General features: G+C 46.7%; 1 protein-coding gene across 1 annotated transcript in view; it reads left to right on the forward strand.

Annotated features, from left to right (window-relative positions):
* The window catches only part of LOC140203611 (uncharacterized), an 86008-nt gene that overhangs the window by 30731 nt on the left and 40985 nt on the right, over positions 1 to 14292 (forward strand). The window contains exons 2-3 of the mRNA XM_072269659.1: positions 2884 to 3014; positions 10159 to 10315. Of these exons, the coding sequence (XP_072125760.1) occupies positions 2884 to 3014; positions 10159 to 10315 (288 nt within the window). The remainder of the gene's footprint in view (positions 1 to 2883; positions 3015 to 10158; positions 10316 to 14292) is intronic.

Raw genomic sequence — 14292 nt, forward strand, 5'->3', positions numbered from 1 at the left:
CTGACGCCAGACAGACAATCTCTGAAGAGTATTGACAATGGTTTGGTGGGGAGGGGGTTAACCATAGAACATAGAATAGTACAGCACAGTACAGGCCCTTCGGCCACAATGTTGTGCCAACCCTTAAACCCTTCCTCCCATGTAACCCCACTACCTTAAATTCCTCCATATACCTGTCTAGCAGTCTCTTAAATTTCACCAGTGTATCTGCCTTCACTACTGATTCAAGCAGTGCATTCCACGCACCAACCACCCTCTGAATAAAAAACCTTCCTCTAATATCCCCCTTGAACTTCACACCCCTTACCTTAAAACCATGTCCTCCTGTACTGAGCAGTGGTGCCCTGGGGAAGAGGCGCTGGCTGTCCACTCTATCTATTCCTCTTAATACTTTGTATACCTCTATCATGTGTCCTGTCATCCTCCTTCTCTCCAAAGCGTAAAGCCCTATCTCCCTTAATCTCTGATTATAATCCATACTCTCTAAACCAGGCCCCATCCTGTTAAATCTCCTCTGTACCCTTTCCAATGCTTCCACATCCTTCCTAAAGTGAGGCGACCAGAACTGGACATGGTACTCCCAAGTGTGGCCTAACCAGTTTTATAGAGCTGCATCATTACCTCGCAACTCTTAAACTCTGTCCCTCGACTTATGAAAGCTAACACCCCATAAGCTTTCTTAACTACCCTATCTACCTGTGAGGCAACTCATATTGTCCCCACCTTCATCAAGTTCCCTCTCATTGGTGAATACCGAAGAGAAGTATTCATTGAGGACCTCGCTCATTTCCACAACCTCCAGGCACATCTTCCCACCTTTATCTCTAATCGGTCTTACCTTCATTCCTGTCATCATTTCGTTCTTCACATAATTGAAGAATGCCTGGGTTTTCCTTTACCCTACTCGCCAAAGCCTTCTCATGCTCCCTTCTTGCTCTCCTCAGCCCCTTCTTAAGCTCCTTTCTTGCTACCCTATATTCCTCAATAGACCCATCTGATCCTTGCTTCCTAGACCATGTATGCTGCCTTCTTCCACCTGACTAGGTTTTCCACCTCACTTGTCACCCATGGTTCCTTCAGCTGATCATTCTTTATCTTCCTCACCTGGACAAATTTATCCCTAACATCCAGCAAGAGATCCCTAAACATCGACCACATGTCCATAATACATTTCCCTGCAAAATCATCATCCCAATTCACACCCGCAAGTTCTAGCCTTATAGCCTCATAATTTGCCCTTCCCCAATTAAAATGTTTCCTGTCCTCTCTGATTCTATCCTTTTCCATGATAATGTCAAAGGCCAGGGAGCGGTGGTCACTGTCCTCCAGATGCTCACCCACTGAGAGATCTGTGACCTGACCTGGTTCGTTACTTAATACTAGATCTAGTATGGCATTCCCCCTAGTCGGCCTGTCAACATATTGTGACAGGAATCCATGCTGGACATACTTAACAAACTCTGCCCCGTCTAAACCATTGGAACTAATCAGGTGCCAATCAATATTAGGGAAGTTAAAGTCACCCATGACAACAACCCTGTTATTTTTGCACCTTTCCAAAATCTGCCTCCCCATCTGCTCCTCGGTATTTCTGCTGATACCAGAGTGCCTATAGAATACTCCCAATAGAGTAACTACTCCCTTCCTGTTCCTGACTTCTACCCATACTGACTCAAAAGAGGATCCGGCTACATTACACACCCTTTCTGTAGCTGTAGTAGTATCGCTGACCAGTACTGCCACCCCTCCTCCCCTTTCCCCCCTCTCTATCCCTTTTAAAGCGCTGAAATCCAGGAATATTGAGAAGCCATCCCTACCATCTTGTAAAGACAATACCCAGAAGAAGGCGATGGCAGACCACTTCTGTAGATAACATTTGCTGAGAACAATCACGGTCAGGAGACCATGATTGCCCACGTCATACGACATAATGGCTATGATGTGCCTAAGACTTTTGCACACAGTACTGTATTTGTCATCGTGGAGCAGAGAGCGAGTTTGTAACTCCGGTGGGAACAAAGGATTTTGGGAATGGCGAGGGTGGAGCACCCCAGGAGGGGTGTGGGACAGGTGGCAGAGAAGGAGTGCCGGGGTGGGGGGGGTGCAGACACACCCAGCCCTGAGACACCAGGCAAGGTCACTTGATTCCAAAAATTGGTTTATTAATCATTACAGAATGTCTCTCTGGTGCCTCCCCCTCCCTTTCCCTTTTCCCAACCATGATTCATTCCCTTCTCCCTGCCCCACTTCCCACTCAGTCCGCAATAGACACCCGTATCAAAATCAGATTTATCATCACTCACACATGTCATGAAATTAGATTTTTTTTTGTGGCAGCAGTACATAAAATCACTACAGTACTGTGCACCCTTGATCTTTAGATGTGCTCCTAAGACTTTTGCACAGTACTCTACCTCATTATGATCTTGCATTTTGTCATTTACCTGTGCTGCATTTTCTGGGCAGCTTTTACACTTTATTCTGTACTTTGATTATTTTACCCTGTTCTGCCTCATTGTATTGATCTGTGTGAACAGTAGGCAAGACAAGCTTTTCACTGATTCTTGGTATGTGCATGAAAATCACAGGAGGTCAGCAGTTTCTGACATACTCAAACCACCGTCTGTCACCGGCAATCATTCCACGGTCAAAGTCACTAAGATCACAAATTCTTCCCCCTCTATTCTGATGTTTGGTCTGAACAATGACTGAACTTCTTGACCATGTCTGCATGTTTCTATGCATTGAGTTTCTGCCACATGCTTGGCTGATGAGATATTTTATATTAAGGAGCAGGAGCACCTAGTAAAATGGTCACTGAACATATGCCACGTCATACTGGTATACCGTCTGTATGGATTGATAATTCTTCTCCTCACACAGAAAATGAATTACTTTCTTGGGATGCACGAAATCTGTATGAAGGATTTGCTGGTCATGAACTTAAATCGCATGCTAAGGCAATACCCAGAAGATTACAACATCTTCCCAAAAAGCTGGCGTTTACCATCTGAGTAAGTTTAAAGACCACCTCGAAATGGAGTGGGGCTCTGTTCATGCGTGTGTGTGTTTCGAACTTTCAAAGTACATTTATTATCAAAGAATGTGTAAGTTATACAACCCTGAGATCTCCTTGCTTGTCAGCAGTTGCAAAGGAAGAAATCCAAAAGAACCCAATTAAAACTAAAGGCCAACACCCGACGCACGGAGAAAGGGAAAAAGCACAAATCATGCAAACAGTGGAAGCAAATGACAACATTGTGAACCAAAATCTGTATGGTCTCTCTGAACCATAAAGTGTGTGTGTGTATAGGTTATGAAAAGATTAAAGATTAGCCTTACTTGTCACATGTACAGTACATCGAAACATACAGTGATATGTGGTCTCAGGCACAGAGCCAAGGGTGCGTCGAACCGGCAGAGCCCGGGTCCTGAGAGCGAGGAACGACCTGAGATTTGGACGATTTAAGTGCCGGGCCAGATTGAAAAGGTCAGGAGTTGATGAATGGGCTGGTATTCAGCTCGCTGCTTGGCAAGGTTTACTGAGCAGTGCGCTGAACTGAGGCCGTGGCCTGCAACGAACAGGCTCCTGGACTGGCTGCAGTGACGACTGGCTTCGTGTCAGTGCACTCACTTCTGTCAACTTCAGTTCTGAAAGTTATTTGCTTACTTTTATTGTTGGCACGATTTAATTTTGTTTCTGCCCATTGGGTGTCTGGCAGTCTTCACTTTTTTAATGGGTTCTTTTATGTTTCGTTGTTCTGTGGCTGCCTGTAAGGAGACGATTCTCAGGATTGGATGTCGTATACCTACTTTGATAATAAATGTACTTTGAACTGCGTCAATGACACTTAGCACCACTTTCCCATCTCTATTACATTAAAGGTTAAAGTTCAAAGTAAATTTATTATCAAGGTACATATATGATATGACCTTGAAATTTGTTTTCTTGCAAGTACGATAGAATTTGTGAAAGACTATAAATAACAAAGGCTGACAAACAACCAGTGTGCAAAAGAAGACGGATTGTGCCAAGTTGCAGAGTTCTTGAGAAAGAGTCCATACGGTTGTAGAATGAGTTGAGGGTGGAGGTGAGTGAAGGTATCCATGTTGATGGTTGAGGGGTAATTACTGTTTCTGAACCTGATGGTGTGGGACCCCAGTCTGCTTGGACCTCTTTGTCCAATGAGCTGAGAGCCTGGGTGTGGATCTTGGATGCTGTTTTCTTGTGGCAGTTAAGTGTACTCAATGGTGGGGAGGATTTTGCCTGGTATGGACTCTCTATAAACTCTTCCATTAATGCACATTGGTCTGAAGTTGAGATACATTTCAAAAAAAACCTCAACATATCTCATCTTAGCAATCTTTGTTGAACATACACCCAAGTTGCAAGGGTCCATTAAGTTAACACCTAATGGAAAGAGATATTAAATGACCATTACCAGTCTCTCCTCCCATGTACCCACCCTCACCCCCTCCCACTCTCCCTGTCACTTCCTCTGTTGCTTCCTCTTCCCACTCATACCCACTCTCTCTCCCAATACTCCCCCCACTCCCCTGCCACTCTGCTCTTGCACTCCCCCGCTCCCAATCCCCCATGCATGCCCTCCAACACACACCTCCCAATCCCCCCTTTCACTCTCCCCAACACCCCTCCCACTCCCCCCTCTGAGTCCTGTCTCCCACTCCTCCCTCCACTGCCGCCTCCCCTCCCCTCTCACATCTGTATCATACAGCTCTCCAGTGATGTGGATGCACCGTATAAGATATAGCTGACCAATCTCCCATCATCGCCCAAAGGCAAAAGTACCCCACATGATTATTATAATGACTGCATCCCTCAACTGCTTAAAAAATTATGGTGTCAAAGGCAAGTGCTCATTCAGTAGTCAACAAATTAGGAAAAGAGATGGCAAGGTGGGACTTGTTAGGCAAAGAGATGGTGCAGTGGGACTTGTTGGGCAAAGAGATGGCGTGGTGGGACTTGTTAGGCAAAGGGATGGCGTGGTGGGACTTGTTAGGCAAAGAGATGGCGTGGTGGGACTTGTTGGGCAAAGAGATGGCCCGGTGGGACTTGTTAGGCAAAGGGATGGCGCGGTGGGACTTGTTGGGCAAAGAGATGGCCCGGTGGGACTTGTGGCCTCCAGTTAAATTGACAGCAACAAAAGAGTTAATTTAAAATAAGTCTCTGCAATCAGCAGCAAATATAATTCAGCCATGTCTCCTGACTAAAAGCAGTGAGTGAAGGAGAGCTGAACAAGGTACAGAGGGAATGGATCTTTGATGTAGAAAGGAAAGCTAGGGGTCCAAGTTCATAACTCTCTGCAAATGGCCATGCAGATAGGTAGGATGGTCAAGAGGGTGTAGAGAAGTCTTTGCCTTCTTGGTTGTACACTCAGTACCCGAGTCAAGACGACAGTTCACAGCTGTAAAAAGCTTCAGTCAGCCTCCATTTGGAATATTGTTGCAGTCTGGTCACCCTATTGTAGGAAGGATATGGAGGCTAAGACTGCAGGACCATAAGACACAGGTGCAGAATTAGGCCATTTGGCTCATCGAGTCTGCTCCGCATTCCATCATGGCTGATCTATTATCCCTCCCAAACCCACTCTCCAACCTTCTCCCTATAACCTTTGACACTCTGACTAATCAAGAACTTATCAGCCTCCACTAGTGGTTTGTCGTCCACAGTCATCTGTGGCAATGAATTCCACATGTTCACCACCTTCTGGCTTAAGAAATTCCTCCTCATCTCTGTTCTAAGGGGACGTCCTTGTACTTTGAGGTCTTGAACTCTCCCACGATTCTCCTCTAGGGGAGAAAGTGGTCCAGGGACTGACTTACACAGGCGTGGGGACATTTGGTTGGATTTTGAGGACGGGTAACTAGACCATAGACAGGGGCTTGGCCTCCACAGCTGTCTGTGGCAACAAACTCCGCTGATTCACCACTCTAGCGGTAGCTCAGGAGTTACCAACCTGTTTTATGCCATTGACCCCTACCGTTAACCAAGGGATCCATCGACCACAGAATGGGAATCCCTACAAGACTAGCTGAGAAATTCTTTCTCGTATCCGTTGAATATGGACGTCTCTCTATTTTGAGGCTGTGCCCTTTGGTCTGAGACTCACTTGAGAGAGGATGCAGAAAAGGTTGGCCAGGATGCTGCCTGACTGAGAGAGTATAAATCTCTTTTGTCTCTACATTGAGGTTGGACAAGATTGGGATTTTTTTCTTGGGAGTGCAGGAGGCCGAGGGAAGTTTATAAACGTTGGACAAGATTAGATTATGAGGACATTCAGTCCAGGTTTATTGTCACTTAGAAATGCATGCATTAAGAGATGATTCAATGTTCCTCCAGTATAATATCACAGAAACACAGGACAGACCAAGACTAAAAGGGACACAAACCACATAATTATAACATATAGTTACAACAGTGCAATGGAATACCGTAATTTGATAAAGAGCAGACCATGGGCATGGTTAAAAAAAAGTCTCAAAGTCCCGATAGCCCCAACATCTCACGCAGACAGTAGAAGGGAGAGACTCTCCCTACCATGAGCCTCCAGTGTTGCAAACTTGCCGATGCAGCATCCTGGAAGCACCCGACCACAGCCGACTCTGAGTCCGTCCGAAAACTTCGAGCCTCTGACCAGCCCTCTGACACCGAGCACCATCTCTGCCGAGCGCTTCGACCCCGCCCCGGCTGACGAGCAACGAGCAAAGCCGAGGATTCGGGGCCTTCCCCTCCGGAGATTTCGGATCACACAGTAGCAGAGGCAGTGAAACAGGCATTTCAGAAGTTTCACCAGATGTTCCTCCGTGCTCTCACGTCTGCCTCCATCAAATCAGAATTGTACACGGCACCCTACTTGACAGATAACAGATATTCATCACCGGAGTGGTCGCTGCGCGCTGTGTCGCGCCGTCATCTTCTCCTCTGCAATTGGGTTATTTTATCTGGAGTGCAGGAGGATGAGGAAAGTTTATAAAGGTTGGACAAGTTTGGGTTATAGACAATGGACAATAGGTGCAGGAGTAGGCTATTCGGCCCTTCGAGCCAGCACCGCCATTCACTGTGATCATGGCTGATCATCCACAATCAGTACCCCATTCCTGCCTTCTCCCCATATCCCTTGACTCCGCTATCATTAAGAGCTCTATCTATCTCTTTCTTGAAAGCATCCAGAGAATTGGCCTCCACTGCCTTCTGAGGCAGAGCAGTCCACAGGTCCACAACTCTCTGGGTGAAAAAGTTTTTCGTCAACTCTGTTCTAAATGGCCTACCCCTTATTCTCAAATTGTGGCCCCTGGTTCTGGACTGCCCCAACATCGGAAACATGTTTCCTGCCTCTAGCGTGTCCAATCCCTTAATAATCTGAAATGTTTCAATCAGATCCCCTGTCCTTCTAAATTCCAGTGTATACAAGCCCAGTCGCTCCAATCTTTCAACATATGACAGTCCCAGCATCCCAGGAATTAACCTCGTGAACCTCCGCTGCATTCCCTCAATAGCAAGGATGTACTTCCTCAAATTTGGAGACTAAAACTGTACACAATACTCCAGGTGTGGTCTCACCAGGGCCCTGTGCAACTGCAGAAGGACTTCTTTGCTCCTATACTCAACTCCCCTTGTTATGAAAGCCAACACGCCATTAGCTTTCTTCACTGCCTGCTGTACCTGCATGCTTACTTTCAGTGACTGATGAACAAGGACACCTAGATCTTGTTATACTTCCCCTTTTCCTAACTTGACACCATTCAAATACTAATCTGCCTTCTTGTTCTTGCGACCAAAGTGGATAACCTCACATTTAGCCACATTAAACTGCATCTGCCCACACACCCAACCTGTCCAAGTCATCCTGCATTATCTCAACATCCTCCACACATTTCACACTGCCACTCAGCTTTATGTCATCTGCAAATTTGCTAACGTTATTTAATCCCTTCATCTAAATCATTAATGTATGTTGTAAATAGCTGCGATCCCAGCACCGAGCCTTGCTGTACCCCACTAGTCACCGCCTGCCATTCTGAAAGAGACCCATTAATCCCTACTCTTTGTTTCCTGTCTGCCAACCAATTTTCTATCCCTGTCAGTACCCTACCCCCAATACCATGTGCTCTATTTTTACCCACTAATCTCCTATGTGGGACCTTATCAAAGGCTTTCTGTAAGTACAGGTACACTACATCCATTGGCTCTCCCTTGTCCATTTTCATAGTTACATCCTCAAAAAATTCCAGAAGAATAGTCAAGCATGATTTCCCCTTCATTAATCCATGCTGACTTGGACTGATCTGTTTCTGCTATCCAAATGTGCTGCTATTTCATCTGTTATAATTGACTCCAGCATCTTCCCCGGCACTGATGTCAGGCTAACTGGTCTATAATTCCCTGTTTTCTCTCTCCTTCCTTTCTTAAAAAGTGGGATAACATTAGCTACCCTCCAGTCCTCAGGAACTGATCCTGAATCTATAGAACATTGGAAAATAATTACCAATGCGTCCACGATTTCTAGAGGGTTGTTTTATCTGGGGTGCAGGATAGGAACATAAGGTTTCGGGGCTAAGGACTGGAGGCCTGTCTGAATGTATGAGTGGATGGGTGAGTGGCAGAGTGGAAGGGGAGCTTTCAGAGTCATAGAAAAGTGCAGCACAGAAACAGGCTCTTTGGCCCATCTAGTCCAGCATTTAAACAGCCTAGTCCCATTGGCTGCACCGGGACAACAGCTCTTCATACTTCCTACCATCCATGTACCTATCCAAACTTCTCTTAAACATTGAAATCGAGCTTGCAGGCACCACTTGCGCTGGCAGCTCGTTCCACACTCTCACCACCCTCTGGGTGAAGAGGCTTCCCTTCAGGTTCCTGTTAAACTTTTCAGCTTTCACCTTTAACCTGTGACCTCTGGTTGCACTCCCTCCTAACCTCAGTAGAAAAAGCCAGCTTGCTTTTACCCTATCTCTACCCCTCATAATTTTGTGCACTTCTCATTCTTCCGCATTCCAAGGAATAAATTCCTGACCTATTGAGCCGTTCCTTGTAACTCCTCCAATCTATCTCCCAGACCCAGCAGCATCCTTGTAAATTTTCTCTGTATTGTTTCAACCTTACTTACGACTTTCCTGTACGTTTGTAGGTGACCGAAACTGCACAGAGTACTCCAAATTTGCCGTGTTTTGTTGCTTGTGTTGCTCTGCTGAACATGGTGGGCACGCCAGGTTGTCACCGGAACATGCTGCCCCCCAGCACACTTTGGTTGTGTTGTCTGTTAACAAAGTGGCATGTTTCACTGTCTGTTTCGGTGCACCTCCGATAAGTAAATGAACCTGATCTGATCTGAATTGTGGTCTGTAAAAAAATAAGGTTGTATAATCAACGCATAGAGTTGGCGTGATGTTTATCATTGTTTTATGCCCCAAAGCTGGTTTGTTTAAAGATGATCTTAAAGGAGAGTTTAACCTGTCAAATCTCACCCATTTTTGCCAGAATGTGTGTTGATATTTGTCCCTGCTGATTCTTTGTTTTGCCAGTGCAAATGACACATTTCACTGTATGTTTTGACGTACCTGTGACGTATCTATGAATCTGAACTTTTAACAGTGAAATTAGCAAATCTGGTTGATGAAGGGTTTACAGAAACGTAAACCACAGTAGACAGTAGTGATGGCTGGAGTTGAGTAGTGTGGAAGAGAACAGGGGTGCAGCGGGCGTGCTGGAATCCCTGCTGGTCTGGGGTGGCTGGTTGCTCCTGTCGGTGCTGTCCTCTAGTGTCCACTCCATGGAATACAAGCTTGATTGCTTGCGGCAGACCCAGCACAAGACAAGCTCAGTTGCCCTCGTCTGCTGATCTGGGGCAAGCTGAGGAACTGCTGCATGCTTATTCCTGGCTCCAGGTCAACATCCCAAGCACCCCATCAAACTTCAGGCCTGTGCGATAATTTTTGGTGACTGTATGTCCTATCATAACTGTATGTACTGTGTGTCTTTGTGTGCTTGTGCTTTGCAACTTTGGCCCCAGAGAAATGCTGTTTCATTTAGCAGCATACATGTGTACGGCCAGATGAGAATTAAACTTGAGCTCAACCTTGAACTTAAAGACCTTATGACCTTCTTCTCTCAGTACTAATGAGTGCTTCTCGCTGCAGATATCTTGATTTTGCGGCCTACTATGAAGCTGAGAAACCCAAGACCTTCATCTGCAAGCCAAATCCTGAATATGACTGGCGCAGCATCTTTTTGACCCAGGACATCAGAGATGTGCAGTCCGGGAAGGACGTGATCTGCCAGGTCTACATTCCGAAGGTACTTTACTGCATTCTTGACTCTCTGCCTAGAACGTTAACTCTTTATCTGCATTCTGGTTTCCCTCTTGCCCCTTCTCTTCTCCTCCTCTCCCTCTGGAGCCCCTTCTCCTTCCCTTTCTTCCGTAACCAACGGGAGTTGTTGTCTTGTTATTTCATCTTCTCATTATTTATTGCCATGGATTTATATTTGCATTTTCACAGTTTGTTGCCTTCTGCACTCTAGTTGACCTTTCACTGATCCTGTTGTAGTTACTCTTCGATAGATTTGCTGAAAATTAATCTCAGGGTTGTACATGGTGACGTACACGTATTTTGATAATAAAATTTACTTTGAACTTTGAACATAGACCACTCTCCTCTCTTATTATATTCCTCCTTCAGCCCTTTCCATTTTGCATCCAACTCCTTTTGGCCTCTGATCATCCACACCCACCTACCTTCCCTAACCCCCCCAACTCACCTGGCTTCACCTAGCACCTGCCACATTCTCCTCCCCCTCCCAACCCACCTTCTTATTCTGGCTTCTTGCCCCCTTCCTTTCCTGTCCTGGTGAAGAGCCTCAGCTCAAAACATCAACTATTTATTCCTTTCCTTCGATGCTGCCTGACCTGCTGAGTTGCTCCAGCATTGTGTGTGTGTGTGTGTGTGTGTGTGTGTCTGAATTTCCAGCATCTGCTGAACCTCTTGTGTTTATGATTTACTGCACCCTTTCCTGCTGAGTATAGGCTGTCATAGAGGTGGTTCCTAAAATAGACTTTGCTTTATTCGTTATGTTCTGCGTCATATGACGTGGACAATAGTCATAGTCATACTTTATTGATCCCAGGGGAAATTGGTTTTCGTTACAGTTGCACCATAAATAATTAAATAGTAATATCTAAATTATGCCAGTAAATAAGTCCAGGACCAGCCTATTGGCTCAGGATGTCTGACCCTCCAAGGGAGGAGTTGTAAAGTTTGATGGCCACAGGCAGGAATGACTTCTTATGACACTCTATGTTGCATCTTGGTGGAATGAGTCTCTGGCTGAATGTACTCCTGTGCCCAACCAGTACAGTGTGTAGTGGATGGGAGACATTGTCCAAGATGGGATGCAACTTGGACAGCATCCTCTTTTCAGACACCACCGTCAGAGAGTCCAGTTCCATCCCCACAACATCACTGGCCTTACGAATGAGTTTGTTGATTCTGTTGGTGTCTGCTATCCTCAGCCTGCTGCCCCAGCACACAACAGCAAACATAATCGCACTGACCACCACAGACTCGTAGAGTGTCCTCAGCATCGTCCGACAGATGTTAAAGGACCTCAATCTCCTCAGGAAATAGAGACGGCTCTGACCCTTCTTGTAGACAGCCTCAGTGTTCTTTGACCAGTCCGGTTTATTGTCATTTCATATCCCCAGGTATTTGTAATCCTCCATCATGTCCACCCTGACTCCCTGGATGGAACAGGGGTCACCGGTACCTTAGCTCTTCTCAGGTCTACCACCAGCTCCTTAGTCTTTTTCACATTAAGCTGCAGATAATTCTGGTCACACCATGTGACACAGTTTCCTACTGTAGCCCTGTACTCAGCCTCATCTCCCTTGCTGATGCATCCAACTATGGCAGAGTCATCAGAAAACTTCTGAAGATGACAAGACTCTGTGCATTAGTTGAAGTCCAAGGTGTAAATGGTGAAGAGAAAGGGAGACAAGACAGTCCTCTGTGGAGGCCCAGTGCTGCTGATCACTGTGTCAGACACACAGTGTTGCAAGCACACGTACTGTGGTCTGCCAGTCAGGTAGTCAAGAATCCATGACACCAGGAAAGCATCCACCTGCATTGCTGTCAGCTTCTCCCCCAGCAGAGTAGGGCGGATGGTGTTGAACGCACTGGAGAAGTCAAAAAGCATGACCCTCACAGTGCTCGCTGGCTTGTCCAGGTAGGCGTAGACACGGTTCAGCAGGTAGACGATGGCATCCTCAACTCCTAGTCGGGGCTGGTAGGCGAACTGGAGGGGATCTGAGTGTGGCCTGACCATAGGCCGGAGCAGCTCCAGAACAAGTTTCTCCAGGGTCTTCATGATGTGGGAGGTCAATGCCACCGGTCTATAATCATTGAGGCCACTAGGGCGCGGCGTCTTTGGCAGAGGGACAAGGGAACCCTCCGGAGCCTCAGGCTCAGGTTGAAGACGTGGCGAAGTACTCCACATAGCTGAGGGGCAAAGGCTTTGAGCACCCTGGTACTGACACCATCCGGTCCTGCAGCCTTGCTTGGGTTGAGACGTTTCAGCTGTCTTCTCACCTGTTCAGCTGTGAAGCCCACCGTGGTGGTTTCGTGTGGGGAAGGGGTATCGTCATGAGAGCAGGGTGGGGGGCTGTGCGGAGGGGTAGGAGGGGAGAGCGGAATATGTGTTGGTTGGGGGCCGACAACAAATGACTCATGTGGGGGATGGGCAGGGGCCACAATATCAAATCTGTTAAAGAACAGGTTAAGTTCATTGGCCCTGTCCACACTGCCTTCAGCTCCTCTGTTGCTAGTTTGCCGGAACCCAGTGATGGTCCTCATCCCACTCCAGACCTCTCTCATGTTGTTCTGCTGGAGCTTCCACTCAAGCTTCCTCCTATACCTGTCTTTAGCCTCCCTGATCCTAGCTTTCAGGTCCCTCTGTATTGCCCTCTGTATATCCATCTCTAAATACCCTCTTTTTAGCGTTCAGGATGTCCTTAATGTCCTTTCTTACCCATGGCTTGTTATTTGAATAACAAAGGACAGTTCTTGTCAGAACATTGCAGTCCTTTCATGACCATGATTGTTCTTGGCCAATTTTTCCACAGAAGTGGTTTGCCATCACCCTGTTCTGGGTAGGGGTGGGTGACCCCCAGCCATTATCAATACTCTTCAGAGATTGTCTGCCTGGCACCAGTGATCGCATAACCAGGACTTGTGAACTGTACCGGCTGCTCATACGACCATCCACCCCCTGCTTCCACGGCTTCACGTGAACCTGATCCAGGAGCTAAGCAGGTGATGCACCTTGCCCAAGGGTGACCTGCAGACCTTACATCTCCTTTGGTGGAGACCTATCCCACCCCGTTACTCAACCAAGATAATGGAAATTTTATTACTGCTCTGGTGGTAATTTTGTGTTTGGACTGGGTATGCACAGCATTCGGTCACCGTGAATGATAGGCTGGTGGGAATGGTGGAGATTTGGGTAAGAAGGAAATCGGGGGATTTGAAGATGTGTGGGTTGAGTGGGATGGGGGGGGGCATAATTCACGAATGGAATAAGGACTTGAGGGATAGGCTGGGCAGGAATTTCCATTAGCAAATCCCTTTTGTAATTGTCGAGCCAACTTCACATGCTAAACTGATTATGCATTGGAGTGGGATTGATCAGAGGGAATTTTGAGGGTTTCTGCGTCGAGGGCTGGAGTAGGGGTAAGTCCGAAGGAAAGGACCAGATACTGATAAACACAAGAGTTTCTGCAGGTGCTGAAAATCCAGAGTAACATATCCAAAATGGTTGGGGAAGTTAGCAGGTCAGGCAGCACCTATGCAGAGGAAAAAAGAGTCGACGTTTCAGCCCAAGACCCTTCATCTGGAATGCAGACACACATTTCAAAAATTAGTTACAAATGCGGATGGCGACCGAGGGTTCAGCACCGGATGCCTGCGTTCTGATCACTGATGGGATCCCTCTGCCTCTAGGGAAGGAACCTGTGGCAGCCTATCGCTGTGTGGCGGCTCAGGTGGCCAGAGGGTAGGCCTCTACAGTGTCTCTTTCTCTTTTGACAATGTCAAAGGATGTTACCGAGGTTCTGTGTTCACGGACCGGACTACTGGGTTCTTGTACTCTGGTCTTTTTCAGTCTGATGGATTTTATATTTTGGGTTTTTCCCCATTCTTTCCTGTCTTTTATTTGAGTGGGCAGAGGGTGGGGGGATTTGGGGGTTGATGTTCTGTGTTTTGTGCAGGGGAAGGGGGATT

This window comes from Mobula birostris, chromosome 10, assembly GCF_030028105.1.
Source record: "Mobula birostris isolate sMobBir1 chromosome 10, sMobBir1.hap1, whole genome shotgun sequence".
In the NCBI taxonomy this organism is placed as follows: Eukaryota; Metazoa; Chordata; class Chondrichthyes; order Myliobatiformes; family Myliobatidae; genus Mobula; species Mobula birostris.